General features: G+C 51.9%; 1 protein-coding gene across 6 annotated transcripts in view; it reads right to left on the reverse strand.

Annotated features, from left to right (window-relative positions):
• Window positions 1–20857, reverse strand: part of Mcf2l (MCF.2 cell line derived transforming sequence like) — a 145812-nt gene extending 124955 nt beyond the window's left edge. For 3 of the 6 annotated variants that reach the window (XM_085844189.1, XM_085844186.1, XM_085844183.1), the window contains exons 1-2: window positions 20670–20857; window positions 14512–14684 (exon numbers count right to left, since the gene is read on the reverse strand). In XM_085844189.1, coding sequence (XP_085700315.1) covers window positions 14512–14680 — 169 coding nt within the window. In that variant the 5' untranslated portion in view covers window positions 14681–14684; window positions 20670–20857. Of the gene's footprint in view, window positions 1–14511; window positions 14685–19784; window positions 19922–20624 lie in introns of those variants that run through there. The other 3 variants (XM_085844184.1, XM_085844193.1, XM_085844185.1) reach the window with 3 other exon arrangements.
• Window positions 20858–21506: the final 649 nt, after the last annotated feature.

Below are 21506 nucleotides of genomic sequence, written 5' to 3' on the forward strand. Positions count from 1 at the left end.
GTGAATCTTCAGGGGTATGTGGCAGGTTATCCTTGGGATGGCAGGTTCCCCCCAACCACTGAGTGACTTCCCTCCTCTGCGCACTGCAACCTCCAGGCCCTTGTGGCTCAGTGACCCACACTGACAAAGTAGGGACCAGGCCCTGCTAGATGAGCCTGCAGCCACTTCAATTATACTCCTGGAAAGGGCACTTGCCTTGTGTCCCCAGCAGGACTGGCTTATTCTGTCACTGATGTCAGTGTGTACTCATTGGGTGGTTACCTGTATTTTGTATCAAGATTCACCCAACCCACTTTGTACCCATTGCTCCAGTTGGCTAACTGAGCCCTTGGCTAGGTGCCTATACCATCCAACCTGTCCCATCACTGTGGGTCTGGGATATTTTTTAATACTTCCTGGCTCTCTGGTACCACAAGATGCTGGGTCATTGTCTGTGTTTCCTGCCCTCATCCTAGATTCAGCCATTTCTCTGAGGACCCTGGATGCTTTTATTGGAAAGACTGTTGGAAAATAAGAGCGGGTTGCCAGGTGGGCTCCAGGCAGCTTCCAGGGCAGCAGACAATGCTGTGTATGGGGTGCAGGCTGATTCCTGAAGTTGGTCATCTGCATGTATGCTGAGCTAACGTGCGTTCCCTCCCGATGACTCCACATCTCCCCCATTATCATTCTTTTCCCCAGCTTTCCTGTTGCTTCCTCCCTTGGTGAGAAAGGGGTGCCCTCCCCTGGTACTTGTCACTTAGAAGATTGTGGTGTGACATATGACAGGGTCAGCAGGCAAACAGAGCTCAACCAGCCTAGGCTCCTTCGGTCCCTTTCTCTGGCCTCCGCTTAGCCCAGTTTCCAACGTTGGTCCTGAAGTCCTGTCCTTCAGGGAGGCGCTTGGTACCTTTGCAGCACAAGGTACCTGGGGACTCCTTGGCCCTCCCATGATGCTTTAGTTACAATTCATAACAGGAGATTCTATGGATCTTGGTACATACATGTCCCATCATTACAGTAGCAAGATTCTCTAAGCTGGACACTGCTGAACTTTGCAGGCTTGGTAGAGCTTGTGAGTTCAAGGCTAGCCTGAGACCTATCTCAAAAAGTACCCCAAACCAAACCCTCTGTGGTCGTCCCTACTGTCCCCAGTCAGCGCTGACATTCTTGCCTTCTCCACGCTGCCCCACAGTGGGATCCCACAGCAGAACCTTCACATTGTCCCCCGCGCCCTGCAGGGCTTAGGGTTATACCACCTCTCTTCCTTTCCCTAGGTGACATTCCATTGTCTGAATGGCTAGTTGGAATATCTGCTGACTGCTTCATTGGGGAGCACACTGTAACCTCCACATGTTCAGGGCTTGGGGACACTGCCTGTCTGAGCACAGGCAGGCTCCCTGTGGCTGAGTCCTCAGCCCCCCTGGGTAGATGGCAAGGAGGACTGCTGAGCGGTGCAAGCCAAGTGTAGTTTTGACTGAAGCCACCCACTGTCTTCCAGTGAACACACTGGGGCTCCATGCTCTCTAAGCCATCTTCTTAGTAGGACCCTGGTGTCCAAGTCTGTCACAGCCAGCTGCTCAGTTTCCAGCGTTAGTGGCAGTCGGTGAGGGATGGGGGTCTTATTCTTGCCTCTTCCATGAGCTGATTCTGGGTATCTTTTCCAGCACTGGGTTTTAGTCGATTTTGTTCCAGCAAGTTTCAAGACAACTATAAGAATGAATGTTGCGCCGGGCGTGGTGGTGCACGCCTTTAATCCCAGCACTTGGGAGGCAGAGGCAGGCGGATTTCTGAGTTCGAGGCCAGCCTGGTCTACAAAGTGAGTTCCAGGACAGCCAGGGCTACACAGAGAAACCCTGTCTCGAAAAACCAAAAAAAAAAAAAAAAAAAAAAAAAAAAAAAAAGAATGAACGTTGCCTGAGGGGAGGAAGTGTCTGCACAGACTGAAGAAAGCCAAGCAGCTACCCCGGAACAGTGGATGCCAGGTCGGCCCTCCAGGCCACAGCACACAAGTGCCCTCTTCACAGACACAGGGGAGAAGGGAAGCCAGCGGGTGTCCAACAAGGCATCAGGTGACTGCACGCTCTGTCTGCTGGTTCTGTTGCCTGCTGCGAAGTGCATCAAGGCCACCACACACTTGGAAGCTTTCACAAGGAACCAGAAAGGTTACCTGGAAATGAGCTGCATGGCTGCTATCTTCTTCCTTCCACAGAGTGGTTCGCAAACAGTTTAAGTGGAGAGAGATCTCACACCCCTGAGGTATTTCCAGGTCTCTGAGTGGCAGAGCAACAAAAGAGCTGGCCGGTGGGTACCCTCAGAGACTGCAGGTGTAGAGTCAGCTCCTGGCAGCCATGCTGGAGGAGCTGCGTGGGATGCTTCAGGGATTTAAGGTATACACGCTGTGAGGAAGGATCACGTCAGCCTGGGAAGCTGTGTGGCAAAATGGTAAGATGTGGATCCAGAAAGAGCCAGCTGGACCTGACCTCAGTGCTGGGGACGCCCTGTGAGGGAGGAGTCTGCTCTTGCTTTATCCCGTAGGAGACCCCAGGCAGCACAGTAGGGGAGGGGGTCTGTCCTTATTCTCCTGCAGGAAACCCAGGACGGCACAGTCTGGCCAAGCCCTCTGGGATCACATCCTAAGGTGACTCAGGTAAGACACCATCCCCAGGGGTAAAGTCAAGAGCACACCTCCTGGCTCCAGGTCTCCATGAGCCATCCCCACCTCTAAGAGTCATGAGCTTAGAGGATGTGACCCTTATCCATGAATTGAGGTGGGGAGCTGATGGTGGGGAAATTCCTGGACAGACACACGTGTGTGTTTCCATTGCTGGCTAGTATTGGAAGCATTGGAGGCGCTAGGCCTTTAAAACATAACATTTTGATTATTCAGTGAGAATGTCATACAATGTAATTCAGTCATACTCAGCTCCCATTCCTTCCCCCAACTCCTCCCAGACCCTCCCCCTCCCTCCTAATTTTGTATCCTTTTTCCTAATATCACATTGAATCCAATCTGTCCTGGCTATATACTCTTGTGTGCCTTTCACTAGAGTGTGGATAACCTACCAAGGCTCACATCTTTAAAGAAAATTGACTTTCTTGGGGCTAGAGAGATGGCTCAGTAGTTAATTAAGAACACCGGCTGGCCTTTCAGAGGTCCGAGTTCCATTTCTCAAACCCGCATGGCATCTCACGACCATCTATAAAGTTCCAGGAGGTCTGATGCTCTCTTTTGGCCTCCATGGCTGCTGTACATGTAAGTGCACACACGTATATGCAGATATGACACCCATAATGTCAACTAAGATTTAAAGAGCAGAGAACTAACTGACCGTCCCGTAGAAGCTGCGCTGTCAGGTGCCCACAGCTCCCCAGTGGGGGTGGGGCTCACGGGCCTCTCCCAACTCCGTGCAGCTCTCCAGTGGGGGTTGGGCTCATGGGCCTCTCCCCACTCCATGCGCAATGTTGACCGGCTTGACCGTGTGCCGCAGACTGAGTCTCTGCCCTTTGAGCACTTGTGAGGTTCTGCGGTAACTGCTGTGCGCGCTGCACACAGAGGCTTTGCTGGTGGGACCCGAAAGCTGCAGTGGGCACAGAGACAGGAAGGTACAGGCTGGCGGATACCACTCCATTTGGCAGGACAGGCAGGCACTACCTGTGGTTCTTCGTCTGCTGTATTTTGTAGTAGATGCTCAAACAGTTAGAAGATCTGAAATGCTCGAGATCCCCTGGCACATTCCAGCACACTTGCAGGATGGCATTGCCATCTATAAAGTTTATACTCAGTAGTTTGCATAGTCACATTAAGTTTTATTCAGCTAAATGTTAGGCTGCACTCACAGCTATCCATGGTCCCGTGGCTTCTCTGCCAGGCTCAGTGCCCAAGACAGGGACTTGGCCATAACTTGGCTTCTCACTTCCAACTTAGAGAAAGCTACTGTGTGCAGGGGACAGAGCCACACATGTGGGCTGCCCTCAATCAGGTCTGATGGTAAAAAGATCCAGGGGTCCCTCTTTGCTGATTACAAACACAGAGTCACCACCCTGAAGGCCAGGCTGCTCCCCACACTTGCATACATCCAGAGACTACCCCCTCAAAAAAGCAAGGAAGGAACTTGCCAGGGTCACCCACACAGACACAAGCCACCACAAACGCTGGCGCTGCCGGAGGCATGGAACAGCCCAGCGCCTGCTCACTCTAGGAGTAAAGAAGGAATGGTAACCACAGAATATGCGTGGCTCACGCGTTCAGGCTGGGGCGGAGTGAAAGCACACAGAGAATCCCACTGGCTCTTCAAAACGTGGGGGGGGATTTAATATTGCACCTCAAATCATTTCATGGTCTACTTGATTTATAAATAAAAAATTGCATCTCAGAGTTCCAGATGGTGCTGATAAGATGAAGGAAGACTGTTGCCAAGAGCTGACAGAAAAGAGCCTTGGTAGAGACAGAAGTGACTTTGGCTAAACAGGCACGAACACAGATGAAGATAGCCCATGACTGTGTGGCTCAAATGTTTTCCAGAACAGGCATTTATAAGAAATTTTAAAAAGGAAATACTAACTTCTAGCATTTTAACAAGAAAATTACATTTAATTATCCTAGAAATGCCAAAATCTTACCCGGCTACCCCCCTGGGATTGACTGAGAAAACACATAAAGGCTAACCATTCTGTTGTGTGGATTTCTGTATTTTACATGAGTGTAATTAATCAAGCTGTCTCTGGGGAAATGAGCAAACCAAAGACTATAACATAAGATCTTGAGTCCAGACAATGGCCCCAGTGCAGCATCTAGGTGCCTTGTTCCTGAGGGCCAAGCACTTCCTGTAGAATGGGGAAGGGGCAGGTGAGAAAAGGCACAGGTGGAGCAAGTGGGGGAGGGCGAGGGTTAGAGAGGGGTCATCAGATGGGAAGGGTGAAGAGGGGGAGGGGAGGTGGGATGAGGATTGGTCAGAACGTACTAGCTGGGAATACTGGCACAAGGGACCTGTTGACAGTGTGTTGTTAAGTCAGAGGGCTCTGGGCCTCCCTGGTGAGTGGTACCCCATCATTAAAGCTTGAGTTGGCTTCAGTCACGTTTGTTACAAGAAGAGCCTACCCTGTCCCTCCTCCAAACGCCCCCTCCCCTTGCTGACTGTAAATGCATCCAGAAGGCATGGTGGCTCCTCATACCTGTTTGTACCAGAAATTCCCCAAGAGTCTGGAAAAGAAATGCCAGGCTCTGAGTGACAGGTCTAGCCCTGCCTCCCCAGTCTCCTGGCTCAGCAGGGATGCCCACCCAGGCCAAGGCTTTCCATCCTGGCCTTCCGCAGACTGTGGTACTTGTCGTGTTTGCAGTCTGAAAGGCTCCCCAAAAGGTGCATGTGGTTGGTCATGGGCTATCCACTTCACCAGTGGACTGACCAATGGGGGACGAAAACGCCCATGGTAGAAAATAGGAGGCCGAGCCCGGTGGGAAGCAACAGGCCGGCCGGGTGCCCACCCTGCAAAGAGAAACCGTGTTCCATCCCCTTCCTATTTCTGAGTGTTTGGCACTAAGCTCTCTCCACCTCCATGTTCCGTCCAGCACAGCAATGGGCCAAGTGACCATGGAAATCTCTGACACTGTGAACTGCTTTGGTGTGGCCTCATGTGTATCCAGCCCCTCCTCCAAAGGTGGCCCTGGCAGGGTTTCAGACAGATCGTCTCATGGATACTTTCCCTCATGAGAGCAGATCCCTAATGAAACACCTCTCCACTGCGACTGGCTCCAGCAGGCACAGCCTGGGTGAGAGCTCTCAGAAACAGGCATCAAGGGCCAATTCTACAGTCCGATTCCCTACACTAGGAGATACCGGGCAGGTAAGACTTCCCCAGACAGTGGTCGCTCATGGGGTTGATCTCCCATGCTCATACAGCCATGTCACGAGGTCACCTGGTCACAGCGTGTCCTGCCATCGGCCATCTTAATCACAGCAAGAGAATATTGTAGTCAGTTACACTCTTTTTTTTTTAAAGATTTATTTATTATTATTCATTAGTACACTGTAGCTGTCTTCAGATGCACCAGAAGAGGGTGTCAGATCTCATTACGGATGGTTGTGAGCCACCATGTGGTTGCTGGGATTTGAACTCAGGACCTTCAGAAGAGCAGTCAGTGCTCTTAACCGCTGAGCCATCTCGCCAGCCCCCAGTCAGTTACACTCTTAACAGATAAAGAAGTGACGGGGGCAGAGGGGAAAGTACCTGGACAGAGCCGCAGGTAGCCATGCATGCCTCAGAGCCTGCTTCAGCTGAGGATACTTCCACCAGTGTCAGCCCACACTAGCCAGGATGCTGGGTAGCCTGGCATCAGCCCACACTAGCCAGGATGCTGGGTAGCCTGTTCCCATGGCACAGGGGAGGAAGCTTTCAAGATGCCCAGTGCTGGTGGAGCGCAGGGAGGCTGTGTACTGGGAGCACAGGAAGTGTTGCGGTGTGAACTAAATTTCGCGAAGAGAAGCTGTCTGGCTGTGAACAAAAACTCCTTGGAAGGAGTCCGCAGAGACAGACCTCAGCCAGCCGACTGGAATCTCCATGCTGTGGGGAGACTGGAATTTTGTCGCTTCAGAGGCTAATTACTTTATCTTGGGCTAGTTTTAGCTTCTAGAACAACCATGCCTCGCCCCAGTCAGTATCTGAACTAATTACCTCACGATAATCAATAAAAATCTATTAGAAGCTAGTAACTTAGCAGGCCTCTGGCTTCTCCCAGTCCAGGAGCTGAGAATGTCGTCAGTTAACATCTTGGGTCTATAGGACAGCCAGCTCCCCATCTCACTCTTGTCTCCGTGACCACCAATGCTACCATTGCATTTTAAAATTGCTTTATGACTTTCTTTGTGCTGTGAAACTATAAAACCTTAAGAAACTGCATCCATGTGGACTGTAGAATTTGGGGTAGCCTGTGTTCCAGAGCCATGGTCACTCATAACAGCTGCAGAATAAACCCCCTCTTCCCTTGTTTAAGATGAGAGCTGAGTTTTTCATACTGACAGTGGGAACCATAGAGACCAGAGATGCCCAGGAAGATGGTGAGCATCAGATGCAGGGGTTTCTTCCTGGGGCAGGCCACATTCCTCTCCTCATCTACAGCTCACAGTGGCCAACACAGGAAGGGGAAAAGCGCCCGCCTAGGGAGTCTAGCTCAAGGGGAAGAAAGCACAGATGACACTCTGAGTGGCGGGAAGATGCAATGACTAGCATGTAATACGGTGTGTAATGACGCTTAGTGGCTGCCATGTGCCTGCTGGTGCCTCCAGGTCAAGCATACACTTTAGAGTTTCCTAAATGTAGATTAATCACAGACAGCATCCCAAACTCGAGGTTCTCATAGAATCAGCTTATAGTTGCATAAACCCCTCAAAGTTCCTGATGAATTGCAAGCAAAATCTCTGGGTCCATGTCTGTACTGCAGGTTGGTGAGGGTTAAGCTGTAGAGGTGGCTCAGGAACCTACTGTCTACCTCCTGCAGGACATCTCTGCAGTGCCTCAGAATCACCTGTTCCGATAACGCACACTGTTCATTTTTAATTAAACAGTGATAAACACTGGCCAGTTTCTTCAGTCCATCCAGGAGCCAGAGAGGACAGACTGAGGAGCCAGGAACTGTGGACTCTTCAGTACAGGGGTAGGGGCCAGCAAGCCCAGGAGTGGTACTCCCGCAGCCTGCCCCATTGGCCCCCACACCTGGCAGCAGAAGTGGGAATTGTTAACTCTATTTTCATTTTGACCAATAACACATAAACCAGTCCCCAAAAGACTGTAAGCCTGTTTTCGCTAAAACTGCTTTCCAAAAAAAATATCAAGAACTCTTGCCAACTTTCTAAATAACAGAACCTCACAAGTGATAAGATGTTAAGAGGTTAGAAAGGTTAGGACAAGAAGTTAATCAGTCACAACCAGGATGTCGGCACCATTTGCACAAGCCCTGCCGACTGCTAGCTACCCAGCAAAGGCTAGCAAGTGGAGCATTTAGCAGCTTGATCACTGGGTCCTGCTTTTCAGAACACGGCCGCTGTTGAAGTCATACCCCCCCACCCGACCCCCACCCCCAGCACACACTTGAGTTTCACATTAAATACACACAAGGAAGAGGGGAGGCGTCTCCCGGGGAATCTGCACAAGAGCCAGGAAGCTTTGAGCCCACAGCCCTCAAGGTTATCAGAGGCCACCTCCCGGGACAGTGAGATAGGTCAGGGTCCTTCTTAGGTTGTATGCCCCAGTCATAGCCTGAGGAAGTGGGATTCAAGACACCTGTAGCCATTGAATCAGGGCAATTCAGTCCCTCTCTGGCAAGCTGTCATTAGGACTCCTCCCTGCCTCCCAAGCATGAGATAATGAGAACGCCAGTTTCCTTCCACTTGCCAGGTCCTGAGGTCATAATTCTTTCCCAAACACATCTTCAGCTTGGCTGGTTGCACTCGAGTGCTGACATCCTTGGTCCTTCACGGCAAGGATGCTAAGCTCTTTCCATTCTGCTTCCAGCCCCTGCTCTCTGATCATAGTTTAAAAATACGGTAAAGCATTAGGTTTGGTCATGTGCAGTCACGGACAGGGAAGGCAGGAACTTAGGACGGACTCCCGGGGATTCATCCTGTCCAAGATACTGTTCATCATTCAGGTCTCTCTTCAGGAAAGAATACATTTTATTTTATTTTTATTTTTTTAATCCACAATGCTGCCCTGTACCTAAAAGGTTATTAGAGTGTCCACCATCACAGGTAATTCCTTTCCACCTCTCAAACTCCAGCAGCAGATGAAGAGGCATTCAAGAATGCGGGGACATCCTTAGCCAAGGTTGATTCTCTGGCTTGCCAGGCTAAGAGTGCAGCTTCCCCTCCCTAGAGGGGAGCAGGCAGCAGCTGATAGTCTGATGGCGAGACCACCAGCAAGGAGACAGAGTGAGGAGCCTAGGCAGCCATGCTCTGCTAGGCATCCAGAGAATGAGTCTGGAGAACCAGATCAACTAAACTCATCTCAATGAAACCCACCATGTACACGTGTGTGTGTGTACACATGTATGTGCATGTGTGTATATGTGTGCTTGTATGTATATGCATGTAAATGTGTCTGTGCATGTGTATGTGCACACTCGTGTATACATGTATGCGTGTGCGTGTACGTGCATGTGTATGTGTGTGTGTACTTGACACTTGTCTGCCCATTTCTGTGTGTGAGTGTGCATGTGACCATGCATGTACGCCTCTGCCATGTGTGTATAACCTGTGCCCTTGCTTGTGTCCATGCACACACAGACATAAGTTTGTCTGTGCATGTGCCTATGCTTGTGTGTGACATGAGTGTGTCACTGTTGGTTTTCATTGTCAATTTAGGACAATCTAGCATACCCTGGGGAGAGAATCTCAGGAAGGGATGACTGGATCATGTCTGAGGGGGATTGCCTTCACTGCGTTAATTGATATGGGGAACCTGCCCACTGTGGTACCATTTCCTGCCCTTGGGTCCTGGGCTATGTGACGGGGAAAGTAAGCTGAGAACTAGAAGGTGTGTGCACATGCATTCATTCCCTCTGTCCTTGACTGTAAATGTCACCAGCTGCTTCAAGTTCCTGTCGCCTGTCATTTTCCTGCTGTGACTATGACTAGGAGTCATACGCTAGACCTTTCTTCTCCAAGTTGCTTTTGTCAGCATATGTTATCACAGCAACAGAAATGAAACTAAGACAGCACACACACCCATGCTTGCATGTTCAGGTCCACATGAGCATGTATGTGTTCATGTGTATATACCCATGCTTATATTTCATGCTCTGTGTTCATGGGTATGCATGCCTTTGTGTGCTTACCTGCATGTCTGTGCTATCTGTGCACATGCTCATGCTTATGTGTCTGTGCCTTGCGTGTTCATATGTGTGCTTGTGCCCATGTGTGTGCTCAAGTGTACATGTGCTTACCTGAGTGTTCACACTAAGTCCTTGTGCCCTTCTCCTCTGTTTTCGAGTATAAACCTGCCAAGATTCCCAAAGGCTGCATGGGACCTGGGAGCAGGACTCACTGGGCCCCTCCCAAATGCCCCCCAAGCTCTGAAGATCTCTACTCTGAAGAGAACCCCCTTTGTTTAGTTGTATACCTGACCAGAGATGAGGTACTTGGCAGGGAGGCTCTGGGCCTAGTTCCCATGCTGGGTACATCCCAGGCCTCTAGCAGACACCTCTGCAAAGAAGGCCTGGTGGGTACCGGAGAGCATTCACCCTTCACTGCAGGATCTCACAGTTTGACCTATATATTGCCTACATGGAGTTGTTGTTGGCTACATGAAGCTGTGTGTGTGTGTGTGTGTGTGTGTGTGCGCGTGCGCGCGTGTGCAAGTGCGTGAATGTGTATCTGTAAGACAGATGAAGCACACAAGGACAATATCTTCCTAGCCCCACTCCAAGAGTCCATTCTAGACGCCAAGCATGTTTGCATTCTGACAGAAGTGGCTTCCTGTTTTTGTTTGCTTGACTGCTTGCTTCTGAGACAGTCTCCTGAGCTCAGGGTGGCCTTAATTTTTCCATATATCTTAGAATGACCTCGTATGCACGATCTTCCTGCCTCCACCTGCGAGGTAGAGGTAACAGACACCTAGCTGCAGCCCTGCTTTTTAAGTGCCGAGGAATGAGCTATGGAGTAGGCAAGGGCCCTGGCACATAAACTAGAAAAGGAACCTTCAAGGATGCTAAGAGAGGCATGACCCCAATGTCTGGCTGATTCAATGGGAGATACAAGTAATGAAGTGCCCACCAATCAGGTGAGCCATGATGATGGCACCAGCAAGGGACCTTGGTGTTGGGGGAGCCTGGTGGGCCCAGAAGAGAAGAAGCATGGGTGCACTTTGAGGGTGAGACTCAGAGAGCTGTCAGTTGAGAGGCGGAGCCCCCTCTGTCCATCCCGGGAGTGGCACAGCTCCATCCCGCCCGCATACAAGGAAGTTATTTTCTGCAGAAAAGCCAGCTCTAACCACAGTGAAGAAGGAATGCAGGAAGAGTCTCAGGATCAGGAGCCCACAGGCTGGACTCACACCAGCTACTGCAGAGTCAGAACGAAGACTCAGGAGGGATGGCTCCACAGCAAGAATCACCCTTTGGTGAGGATGGGCCTACGGCAAAGACTGACCAAAGGTGGGTGGGGCAAGGTCCAGAGGCAACTGCACTGGGCAGGGTCCATTCACAGAGTCACTTTGCACAGGCTTGGATGGTAGGTGTCTGAGAGGCCAGACGGGATTCCTGAAGGGGCCTCTTCATGTATACTCTTGAGGCCTCCCACAGCAGAGAGTGACGTGGGTAACTGCAGAGTTTTGGGGACAACTTGGCCAAACACACTATTGCGGTAAAATGTTGGAATGAAGAAGGCTGAAGGAAGGGCCAGATCACACATGCTGTGGCAAGCGAGCTGGAAAACAAGCTTATCTGTGTTTACCCAGCCTCTGTGGTCCAAACCTCCGAGTGACCTCAGGGATGGCAGAGCGTTGACAGAATGGGGACAGCAGACTGGACACAGCCTCCTGTGCGTGAGGCGAGGCTCCTGCCATTGGAATGGCAGAAATGGTGCTGAGGAACCCAGCCTGTAAAACAGCTCTTGTCCTGTCCAGTCACCCTTCACCCAGTTCTGGAGGCATGCAGGGGTGCAAAGCACACCACGGTCACCACTGCTCACAACGGCTACTCAGGGCATGAAGCCCATGCATTCATTTGCAGTAAGGGCAAGCACGTGCTGGGCCATCTACACCCTGGACTCTTGACTCTGCCTGGACACAGACATCTCTGATGAGTGTCGAGCGAACCTATTTAGCCATGAGTGAAAACACTCAATGAGGACATTTGCCCTGGAGTGCCGAACCACCCAGACAGAAGGCAGAGCAGTGGCTTCCGGGGTCTGGGACTAGGGATGGAGTCTGGGGAGATGAGAGTGGGTGAGTGTGTGGGTGTGTGAGATGGGGGCATTCTGTATGTGCTCCATGTTTAGATGGAAGTGAGGCCTTTATTTTGTCACTACAAAAATTAATGATTTAAAAATGTAAGTTCTGACACATAAGTTATGTCACTTCAAAGGGCTTCTGGAATAATCTGGGCAGGGTAACGAGAAAGCGAGACGGTAAAGACCTCAGGAGCCCTGACCCCATCACGCCAAGCTCACTCAGGCTCTAAGTTCTTAATCACAGCCCTTGTCTGTCTGTCACTGCAACTTGAGAGTGTCTGGGTGCTTTTGCTCTGAGCCTTTACCCAGGTCATCTACTGGAGTCATCCCAAGGGGCCCCTGCCTGGGAGTCACTGGTTTGGCAGCCCTCTGGGCCCCATGGCTCTGGGTCAGGAAGGATGGCACATACAGAGAGAGCGAAGGAGTCAGGAGTGACGTGAGACAGGGCAGAGATGTCCAGCTCTGGAGCCCGGGGTGGCTGCCACTGCCTTGTGTAGTGGCAATTTCAGGACCTGCCACGCCCACATAGGTGTGACAAAGCCTGACCTTGAACCTGTCAGGGAAGTGCAGATAATGAATTCAGAGCAGCCAGGTCGGTATCAACCTGGGACTGACCAGCAGGCTGCTCCCTGGACAGCCTTAATCCGGCACCTGTGAGGCTCGCCCAGAAGCCCAAGGAAGGCCAGGGAGTACCAACTGGTGCCAACTGGCACAAGGATCACACGACCAAAGTGGCTTGAGCACCAAGGGACTCATCACACTCCAACTAGAGTAAACATTGCTAAGGGAGTTTCCATCAAACAGCCCCCTCAAGGGCTTCTTGGGGAGCCCCCCTTCTGCATAGCCCTTGGATGGCAGCCTCTCTCTGATCATCTCTCCTCAGTCTGGACCAGAGCCAGAAACATGGGGCTCATGCTGAGAAAGGCTCCAACCCCCGGTTCCCACTTAGGGTCCACCTTGGAAGACCGGACTGTAGCTGTTCATTGCGGACAGTGCAGTCACTGGCAGAGAGAGATGGGAGCTGAAACACAAGCCACAGACCTCAGGTAGGGCCACCACAAGAAATGCCATCTCTCCTTAAGCCAAGGTATGGCTCACAATACCAGGTCCAGAGAGCCCTGAGCCGTGGTCACTGGGCAAAGCACTATTCCTTAGAAACTAGCATAAGAACGCAAGGCCTAAACCTTAGATTGTTACCATAGACACCCTGAACAAGACACCCAGAATTGTTCCTGTCTAAAGAAAATACAGGGACTGAGTGGAGCAGAGACTGAAGGAAAGGCCATCCAGAGACTGCCCCACCTGGGGATCCAGCATATATGCAGACACCAAAGCCAGACACTATGGCTGATGACCAGAAGTGCTTGCTGACAGGAACCTGGTATAGTGGTCCCCTGAGAGGCCCTGCCAAAGTCTGACAAATACAGATGCGGATGCTCACAGACAACAATCGGACTGAGCACGGGGTCCCCAAAGGGAGAGTTAGGGGAAGGACTGAAGGAGCCAAATGGGATTACAACCCCATAGGAAGAACAATATCAACCAACCAGACACCCCAGAGCTCCCAGGGACTAAACCAACAACCAAACAGTATACATGGAGGGACCCATGACTCCAGCCACATATGTAGCAGAGGATGGCCTTATCTGACATCAGTGGGAGGGGAGGTCCTTAGTCCTGTGGAGGCTTGATGCCCCAGTGTAGGGGAATGCAGGGCGGGGGAGACAGGAGTGGGTAGGTGGGTGGGCACCCTCATAGAAGCAGGGAGAGGAGGGATGGAATAGGGGGCTTGCAGAGGGGAAACCGAGAAGGGGGACAACATTTGAAATGTAAACAAATAACCAAAAAAAAAAAAAAAAAAAAAAAGACACACAGCTCTGGCAAGGATCCCAGATGGGGGAACCTCATAGCACAGTTCTAGCACCACAAATGCTAGCCAGGGAACGGCCAGAAGACTGAAGGATGGCAGGAAGGTGTGTGTGAGCCTGATGTTTGGGCTGCCATTGATGCAGACAGCCCTGGAGTCAAGTTCACACTCCCCACTGTGGGATGTACAGACCTGCTCGGCCTGCTGTATGCTTTACTTCACAGGTCAGGATGGGAAGGCACAGGTAAAAGCGTGCAAACCCAAGACACACTCTGCCCTCCTTCCCTACTGCTGACCTGGCAGGCTGGCCAGGGCCAGGGACCGTCATGAGTAGTCTGATGTAGAGACTGGCCCTGGGAAAAGCCTATGCCCTGGAAGGCTGGGCTTCACACTATATGGCTCTAATTCTATCACTTCTGGTAACAGGGAACTGGTCTGAATAATTAAGATGAAACACACCAAATTAAAGCAACAGAACTAAAAAAAAAAGGGGGAGAAGCAAAGACTACAAATGTTTCCCCTTCTGGTGTGCTGTGCTTTTAAAACCCAAACACACGCCTCAGACTCTCTAAACAGAGCCAACCTCTTCTTATGACATTTACAGGTTAACCCATGGCAACCCTCGGCACAGCCAGGGGCTTGGCTACTCGTTCTGGTGCCCCGTGGCGCAGCTCAGGACCTTAGAGTCTAATCATCAGCTCGGATCAGAGGGCAACTTGGGCCGCCTACCTGAGGCCGTGGCCGCCGTGGCGTCTGCTTTGTCTGGAACCAGCCTGATGCCATCAGACACGTCCACCTGGTGATCAGCCTCCTCCCTTGAGGCCCCATCATGCTGTGGTGACAGAGGATTGCTTCTAACGTGTTCCTTGCAGATGATGAAGCACCAGCAGTCGGACATGAGGCTGTGATGTCAAAGGAACATGAGGTCAAGTTGCAGATCGAAGGATTGCTGCTTCGGACAAGAACAAAGCCACTAGCTACAGTCTTTAGCATTGATTCTGAAACAGATGTAAGATGTGTGACCTTAAGCTTATTGTCTGAATTTCAACAGCTTGTAGCAGGCTGGCTTGGCATTCAGTTAAAAACACAACAACTTCCACTTATAAATACTGAAATAGGGGTTTACAGGAAAAACTACTTACTTCTGGGTAAGAAGGGAAAGGGGGGGATTAGAATTATCTCCTTGACATTTAGATTCTTATTTCAAGGACACAAAAGTGCCTGTTCTCTGGCTTTCCGTGTTCGCCTCATTTTCAAAGCCTGGCCAGTGGCTCTTCAGATCACTCAAAACACTTTTAAATCCTCTAAGCAAAGCAAAGGCCCTCAGGTCCAGGACAAACATTACCTTGTTTCTTCCTCCGAGGGAGGCCTGGCAAACACCTTGCTTGGGGAAAGCTTCTGGAGATGGGATCTCAAATTTAAAGAGAAAGTATCGCTCTTTAGAGGCACCATGGCTAGTTTTACCTGCCCCAGGTGACCACTCCCTGGGCTTCACAGGACTCTGTGGCTCAGCACATTCCTGAGAGAAGAGTGGGGCACTTGGAGGTTCCACTGTCTTGACTCTCCACAGGAAACCTATCTTCTACAGTGACGTTCCTCTCAGCTTGCCCTCGAGCTCTGAGTCCCCCTGCCTCAGGCTACAAAGGCCTTGCTTCAGCCCTTCCTTCCCCAGGTCAATCCCGGAAGAGGCCACTGTCTGCAGGAGACTCCTTCCTGGACAGGTCGATGGTTAAGATTCCCAACTTCAGTGTCTCTGGTTTTATGTGGAGGTCCTTGATCCACTTTGTACAAGGAGATAAGAATGGATCGATTCGAATTCTTCTACATGCTAACCAAAGACAAAGTGTGGAGCAGAGACTGAAGGCATGACTATCCAGAGACTGCCCCACCTGGGGATCCATCCCATAAACAACCACCAAACCCAGACACCATTGTGGATGCCAACAAGAGCCTGCTGACAGGAGCCTGATATAGCTGTCTCCTGAGGGGCTCTGCCAGTGCCTGATAAATACAGAAGCGGATGCTCACAGTCATCCATTGGACGGAGCACAGGGTCCCCAAAGAAGGAGCTAGAGAAAGTACCCAAGAAGCTGAAGGGGTTTGCAGCCCCATCGGAGGAACAGCAATATGAACTAACCAGTAACCACAGAGCTCCTTGGAACTAAACCACTAATCAAAGAGAACACATGGAGGGACTCATGGCTCTAGCTGCATATGTAGCAGAGAATGGCCTAGTTGGTCATCAATGGGAGGAGAGGTCCTTGGTCCTGTGAAGGTTCTGTGCCCCAATATAGGGGAATGCCAGGGCCAAGGAAGCTAGAATGGGTGGGTTGGGGAGCAGGAGGAGGGGGAGGGGACAAGAGGAGGGGATTTACGGAAAGGAAACCAGGAAAGGGGATAACGTTTGAAATATAAATAAAAAATATCTTAAAAAAAAAAAAGATTTCCAACTTCAAAATTCCTGAGCAACCTCCTTCTCAGCATAGGCCTGGCCTCTTTTCAGAGAGAACCCACAGCAGAATCAGAGGCCTCTCTTCACTCTGGCTCAGCTGCCTGACCCTCCTGAGGTCTGACTGGTGGTGGGTAAAGATTTATATGGGGATGTCAGGCCTGAGAAATGTGATCTGGGAGCCTAGGGCCTGGGAACCTCTGTTCACAGTGTGGCCCCTTCAGGGAGGAAATGTGCTGCCTGACCAGGGAATGTCCACAGGCTAGTAAGCAGCAGTGCTCCCAGAGTGTCCAGCCAAGACTGTGCTCCCTCTAACTCCTCCCCAGCTCCCAGCAGGCCTGGGTATGGGCAACTAACAGACCTATCTGCCTATCTGCCAAGAAACAAGTCCTTTTGTGGTTATAAATGCTGCCCGCTGTATCCTGTCACCCTATGCATGTCTATTTATTATAAAGTTTCTCAAGCTGTCCCTGTAATGGTCTGGGGACAGACCTTGGAGGGGTGGGGGGCGGAAAGGCCTGGGGTGGGTGTTCTCTCTGGGGTGGGGCACCTCATATACACAGCTTGTAGAGACTCTGGAAGGACAAGATTCCAAGGGCAAGTCACCCTTGACCAGAGACCTACCCCTGGGCTCTGTGAACCGAATTACGGCTATAAAAAGTTGGAAGGGAAATTTCCCTGATTGAATAACAAACAAATAAACAAGCAAACACACCAACATGCAAACCATCTAGTCTTCTAAATTATAGTGAAGAGAATTTTAATCTGTGTTGGGGGGTGTCGGTCTCCCACACTTTTCTGGGGAGAGAATGACCAAAGTATGTCGGGGTGCCTCTGCCTCACGGCTGCCCAGAGCCTGTGCTTCTCTTGTCCCCATTCTATCTCTAAAGATAACTGAGAGGATCCTGGGTGCTTTCTTCAGCAATGGTGAGGAACAGTGAAAGGCTTGGGGGTATTCTGACCCTCTAGGTCATCCTTAGGTCCCAAGGATGGTTGAGCTCTGCATGCCTGCTGCTCAAACCAACCTTTCTCCAGCAATGTTGTTTCCACAGCAGACCCTAGAGTACTATACTCCTATGGGGTCAAACGCCCTGACTTGCTCACAATCAGCAAGAGAGCGAGGCTGGCACAGCAGAAGGGTGCCCGGCAGTGGTGGCTTTCCTGAGAGGCAGGAAACCAAGTAGACTTTCATAGCTGGTGCTGACCAAGGACACAAAAGATCAGTCCTGCCAACTGCATCCATATGGACTCAGTTTTACAATTTCAAGGTTAGCACAACCCCAGACACTAGATGGGCGTCTGACAGCTTTCAAGTATTCTCTGTCCACTATGAGAAGCCAGCGTGGGTGGCCTAGCTCTCAGGTCCCTGCACTCTTGGGCCTCAATAGGTGTCACACACACACACACAAGGGTGAGGTTAAACCACAGCTCTGAAAAGTCACCTGGTAGTTGGTGCTTGGCTATGTACAATGAAGACGGAGTGAGGCACAGCCCCATCCTGACTCACTGGTCGGCTGGCCGGTGTTTATTACACACCTGCTGTTGCCTTCTGGTGGTTGGTTGGCACAGAAGGCAACACCAGACAAGACTGGGTGCCAGTGCGTGCAAAGGAGGCACCACCCTCAGGGAGAGGTCACTGGCAGCCTGGGCCCCAGTGGCTCTGCTTGCTGCCCACACAGAGCGAAAACAAAGCGCAGAGGCACCCTCACATGAGTGACCCTGGTTCCAGCCCGACACTCAGGATCATTGACACATATCCCCCTCCCCCTTCCCCTCCCCCTCTGTCTCCTCATGCAGAGCCTCTCCCTGGCTGGTTTGTCCTCCGACAGATAGAGAAATTGTGTGCAGGGGCGTACGTAGTCACTGTCCCTGTGCCTGCTGTCACTTCCCTGGCAGATTTGTTTTGGTTTTTCCTATCCATTTTGGCAATTTTGGTAATGTATGCACACCGTCAGTCGTCAGTCAGAGCCTTAGAACTTCCTCAGCTGAAATGTAGCTTTCTGTGGCTGGCATTTTCTTAGATTTCGGAACATCTGCCCTTTAGTGTTCCAAAGCAGCCCTGAACATGCTGAGGGAGGGGTATTTCCTGTGGCTCCGCAGAGCTGACTGTGGTGGCCACGACTGATGACTGAGCTACTTAGCATTCTGGGTTCTGTGCTCTGGATCCTCGGTTCATGGTGACTGGCCTCTTGGGTGTCTGAGGGTCTCATGGTATCTAGTCATGCGTTCGCTAACCTATTAAAGCCCCGAAGTTCTGAGAACCCCATTTGACAGGGCCTGGTGGAGGTATCACTGCAGCTTCCCAGTCCTGGGGCAGCCTGAAGCCATGAGAAGACCACTAGGCCTCCCTCACCTCCATCCCAAGCAATGGCCCAGAGTAGAGAACAGTATTCTGAAGCCACCACTCTATGCAGGTGGCACTGCTGTAAGAGACTTTCTCCCAGGTGTGGTACCCCCCAAAGAGGCCCAACTTTGTGTACCCACGTTCCGGGGGCTCTTTCCAAGGGGAATATAGCAGCAACCATTCTGTACCCAAATGCTAGGTCCCATACAGAAAGGCTCCTATGACTTCCATAAGATGAGAGGCAGACAGGGACCTGCTCGTCAGTATCCCCTGTCTCACACTGAGAGGACCATAGGAGATCAGGGCTACTGTACTTGTCACCCTCTCACCTGAACCAGGAAGGATAAAGCCAGGGAGTGGCTCAGATAGGCTGGGCACACATAGGACATAGTGTCCCTGACCCGTCACCCTCGCACTGGTGACAGACAGGTCCCTTGTTCCATCCTCACTCAAGGCTCCTCCTCTCTTGACATCATATTTCACCACATTTTCCAGAAAAAAAAAAAATGAAGTAACCTTTAAGGAAGAGACCTCTGCACAGAGGTGACTAAGACACCAGGCTTCGCAAGACACATGTCTGTACTTGGGGACCCTCAAACGGAGCTGGCCCAGCACCTATGAGAAGGGCATATCCACAAAAGGCCTTGGCACTGTGGGGAGGGGACATTTGTCCGCCTTCATGTTCCCCCAAAGGAACTTAAGGCAGCTCTGCAGAGAACTGACGGGTCAGAGGTGTCTGACACAGAAACCAGGAAGGGCATCCTCTCCACCTAGACTTGGTGCTCAGGCCTGTGGGCGGCTTCCATGGTCATCCTAGGCCCCTCCCAGCTATCACTCTCTGCAAGTCTTTTCTACAAGTCTCTGTTTCTCTAGGCGGCTGAGGCAGGCTTCTGCCATCTTCCTGGAGAGCAGTGGCTCTTGACCACATTGGCTGAGAGTCTGAGTGATCAGGTCCCAAGTCTTGGCTGGGGGATCGCATGCAGGGCAACCTCACCTTAGCCTGCAGGGCTCTGGAGGCCAGAAGGGCAAGCAACAAAGTGGAGGTTCTCTTGCTTGAAGCTGACCAAGGCTGTGGCAGAGCTTTGAAACCCTCCTCTGCAAGCTTAGGTCTTAAAACCAGCTCTGAGACACACAGGCCACTGGAGTCTACTTTAGAAGTCCTCCCCAGAGCCCAGAGGCTCCTCCTCCAAGATAACACTCCACTCTTACCTGACCAAGTGGTATCCTGCTGACTGGAAGAGAGGACCATGGCATACCCCACCCCCAGCCACCAGGGAGAAGGGGTGGCACCTTATTTTGGTGGTGACCTGCTGCCAGGGCCACACATCCTGGGGCCTCCCACGGCCTCGAAGCACATCCTTTGGCAGGGGCAGCTGGGCATCGTAACCCTCACTGGCCCAAAGCTTGGCAGCTGTTTGGGGGCAGGACTGGCCATGGCCAGGAGGCTTCTGAAAAAGCCAGGTGGCACTCAGGGCTTGAGAGGGTCAAGGTTAACCATGCCAAGAGCCAGATTAAAAAGTAACTCCTGGGAGACTTTGGAGTGAGCAGAGAAAGTGACAGAATTATTTGTAACCTACAGCCCAAGCTGCTTTTGGTAAAAAGGCAGAGCAGGCAAGTTTAGCTATCAGCCAGAGAACTGGGTGCTGGTCCAAGCCGCTCTGTCTGTGCCACCTGTCCTGGGCACTGGCCCAATCAGTAGGTTGGAAGGAGCTGGAGAGAGTTTGGAGGGTGGTTCTGAGACCTGCCCGGGGAGGCAAGAGTCCCGCCTCCAGCAGGTGACAACTAGCCTAGTGTGTGATGGGATTCCCCTTCCATGTGACACTGGGGGAGTGAGAGGAACCCCACTCCTAACAGTGGGGACATCTACGGAGACCCCTGCTCTGAGCCGGAGTTCCCGCCAGGAGGTGGAACGTAGGGGAGAGAATCCCTGTCTAGTAGCAAAGCGATCGGAACAGGAATGGTTCTGGGCGGCGAGCTCGTTCCCACTCCCTTCTTCTGCCACCCCCACCCTCATTCCCGTAACCCCCTCCTTCTCTTTCGGTATCTCACCCCTCCTCTCTCCTTTGTTCCTCGTCGCCCCAACCCCGCGCACACCTGCTAGTGCTGGGGACTGTCTTCTCCTCCTCATCCAGCAAGCTCACTTACTCGCAGGTGCCACACTCCCAGACTCCGCCCGCCGGTCGGTCTGGGGCCACTGAGACTGGGAGGGAGGAGACGGGAAGGCGGGAGCGGGAGTGAGGGTGGGGGAGGGGCGGCGGCGCTGGGGACTGAGGCGACCGTTGCTGCGGGACAGTGGGAAAAGGATCTCAAAGGGAGGAGGTGGGGTATGGGCGGGGACTCAAGGGGAGGGGGCAAGAGACCGGTCCTAGGGAGGAGGTGGGGCAAGGGCGGGGTAGGGGCGGGCCCGGAAGAAGGGAGGTGCTTGCATCCCCAGCCTTGCTCTCTCCAGCCGTTTTCTGAGCCCAGCCCAGGCAGCATTAAGATGCACCTGTACCTTAACTCCTCATTCCTCGGGATCTGCCTTGGGGTCCTCACCAGGCTTCTTAACTGGACTTCTGTAGGGAAGTTGTTTCCACTCCGAAGTCCCAGGTGACCAGGCTGGGTTTGCCTGCTCTCCCAAGACCCTTCTCTGCTGCTTCCGGGCGGAAGAACTGACGGAGGTGGGAACCCTTTGGCTTCAGACAGGTTCATAAGCCTTTCTGGCCTCTGTCCTTTGCTGACCCGAGGGTGGAAGAAGCATGCTCCACTCCTCCACTCGTGTTGATCGCTTGAGGTTCTGTTCTGTGAGTGCCACCTGTAGGGAACTCTAAACGCCACTGCAAACGGTAGATTGCCGGGATACACCCTAAACACAGGGGCACTCAGGGCCCTCCACCCACCCCCACCCCGAAAGACTTATATGGTCACGCCCCCTATTCGCTGGTCCCAATG

Source organism: Mus caroli, unplaced genomic scaffold, assembly GCF_978045245.1.
Source record: "Mus caroli unplaced genomic scaffold, Mus_caroli_1 scaffold_10, whole genome shotgun sequence".
Classification (NCBI taxonomy): Eukaryota; Metazoa; Chordata; class Mammalia; order Rodentia; family Muridae; genus Mus; species Mus caroli.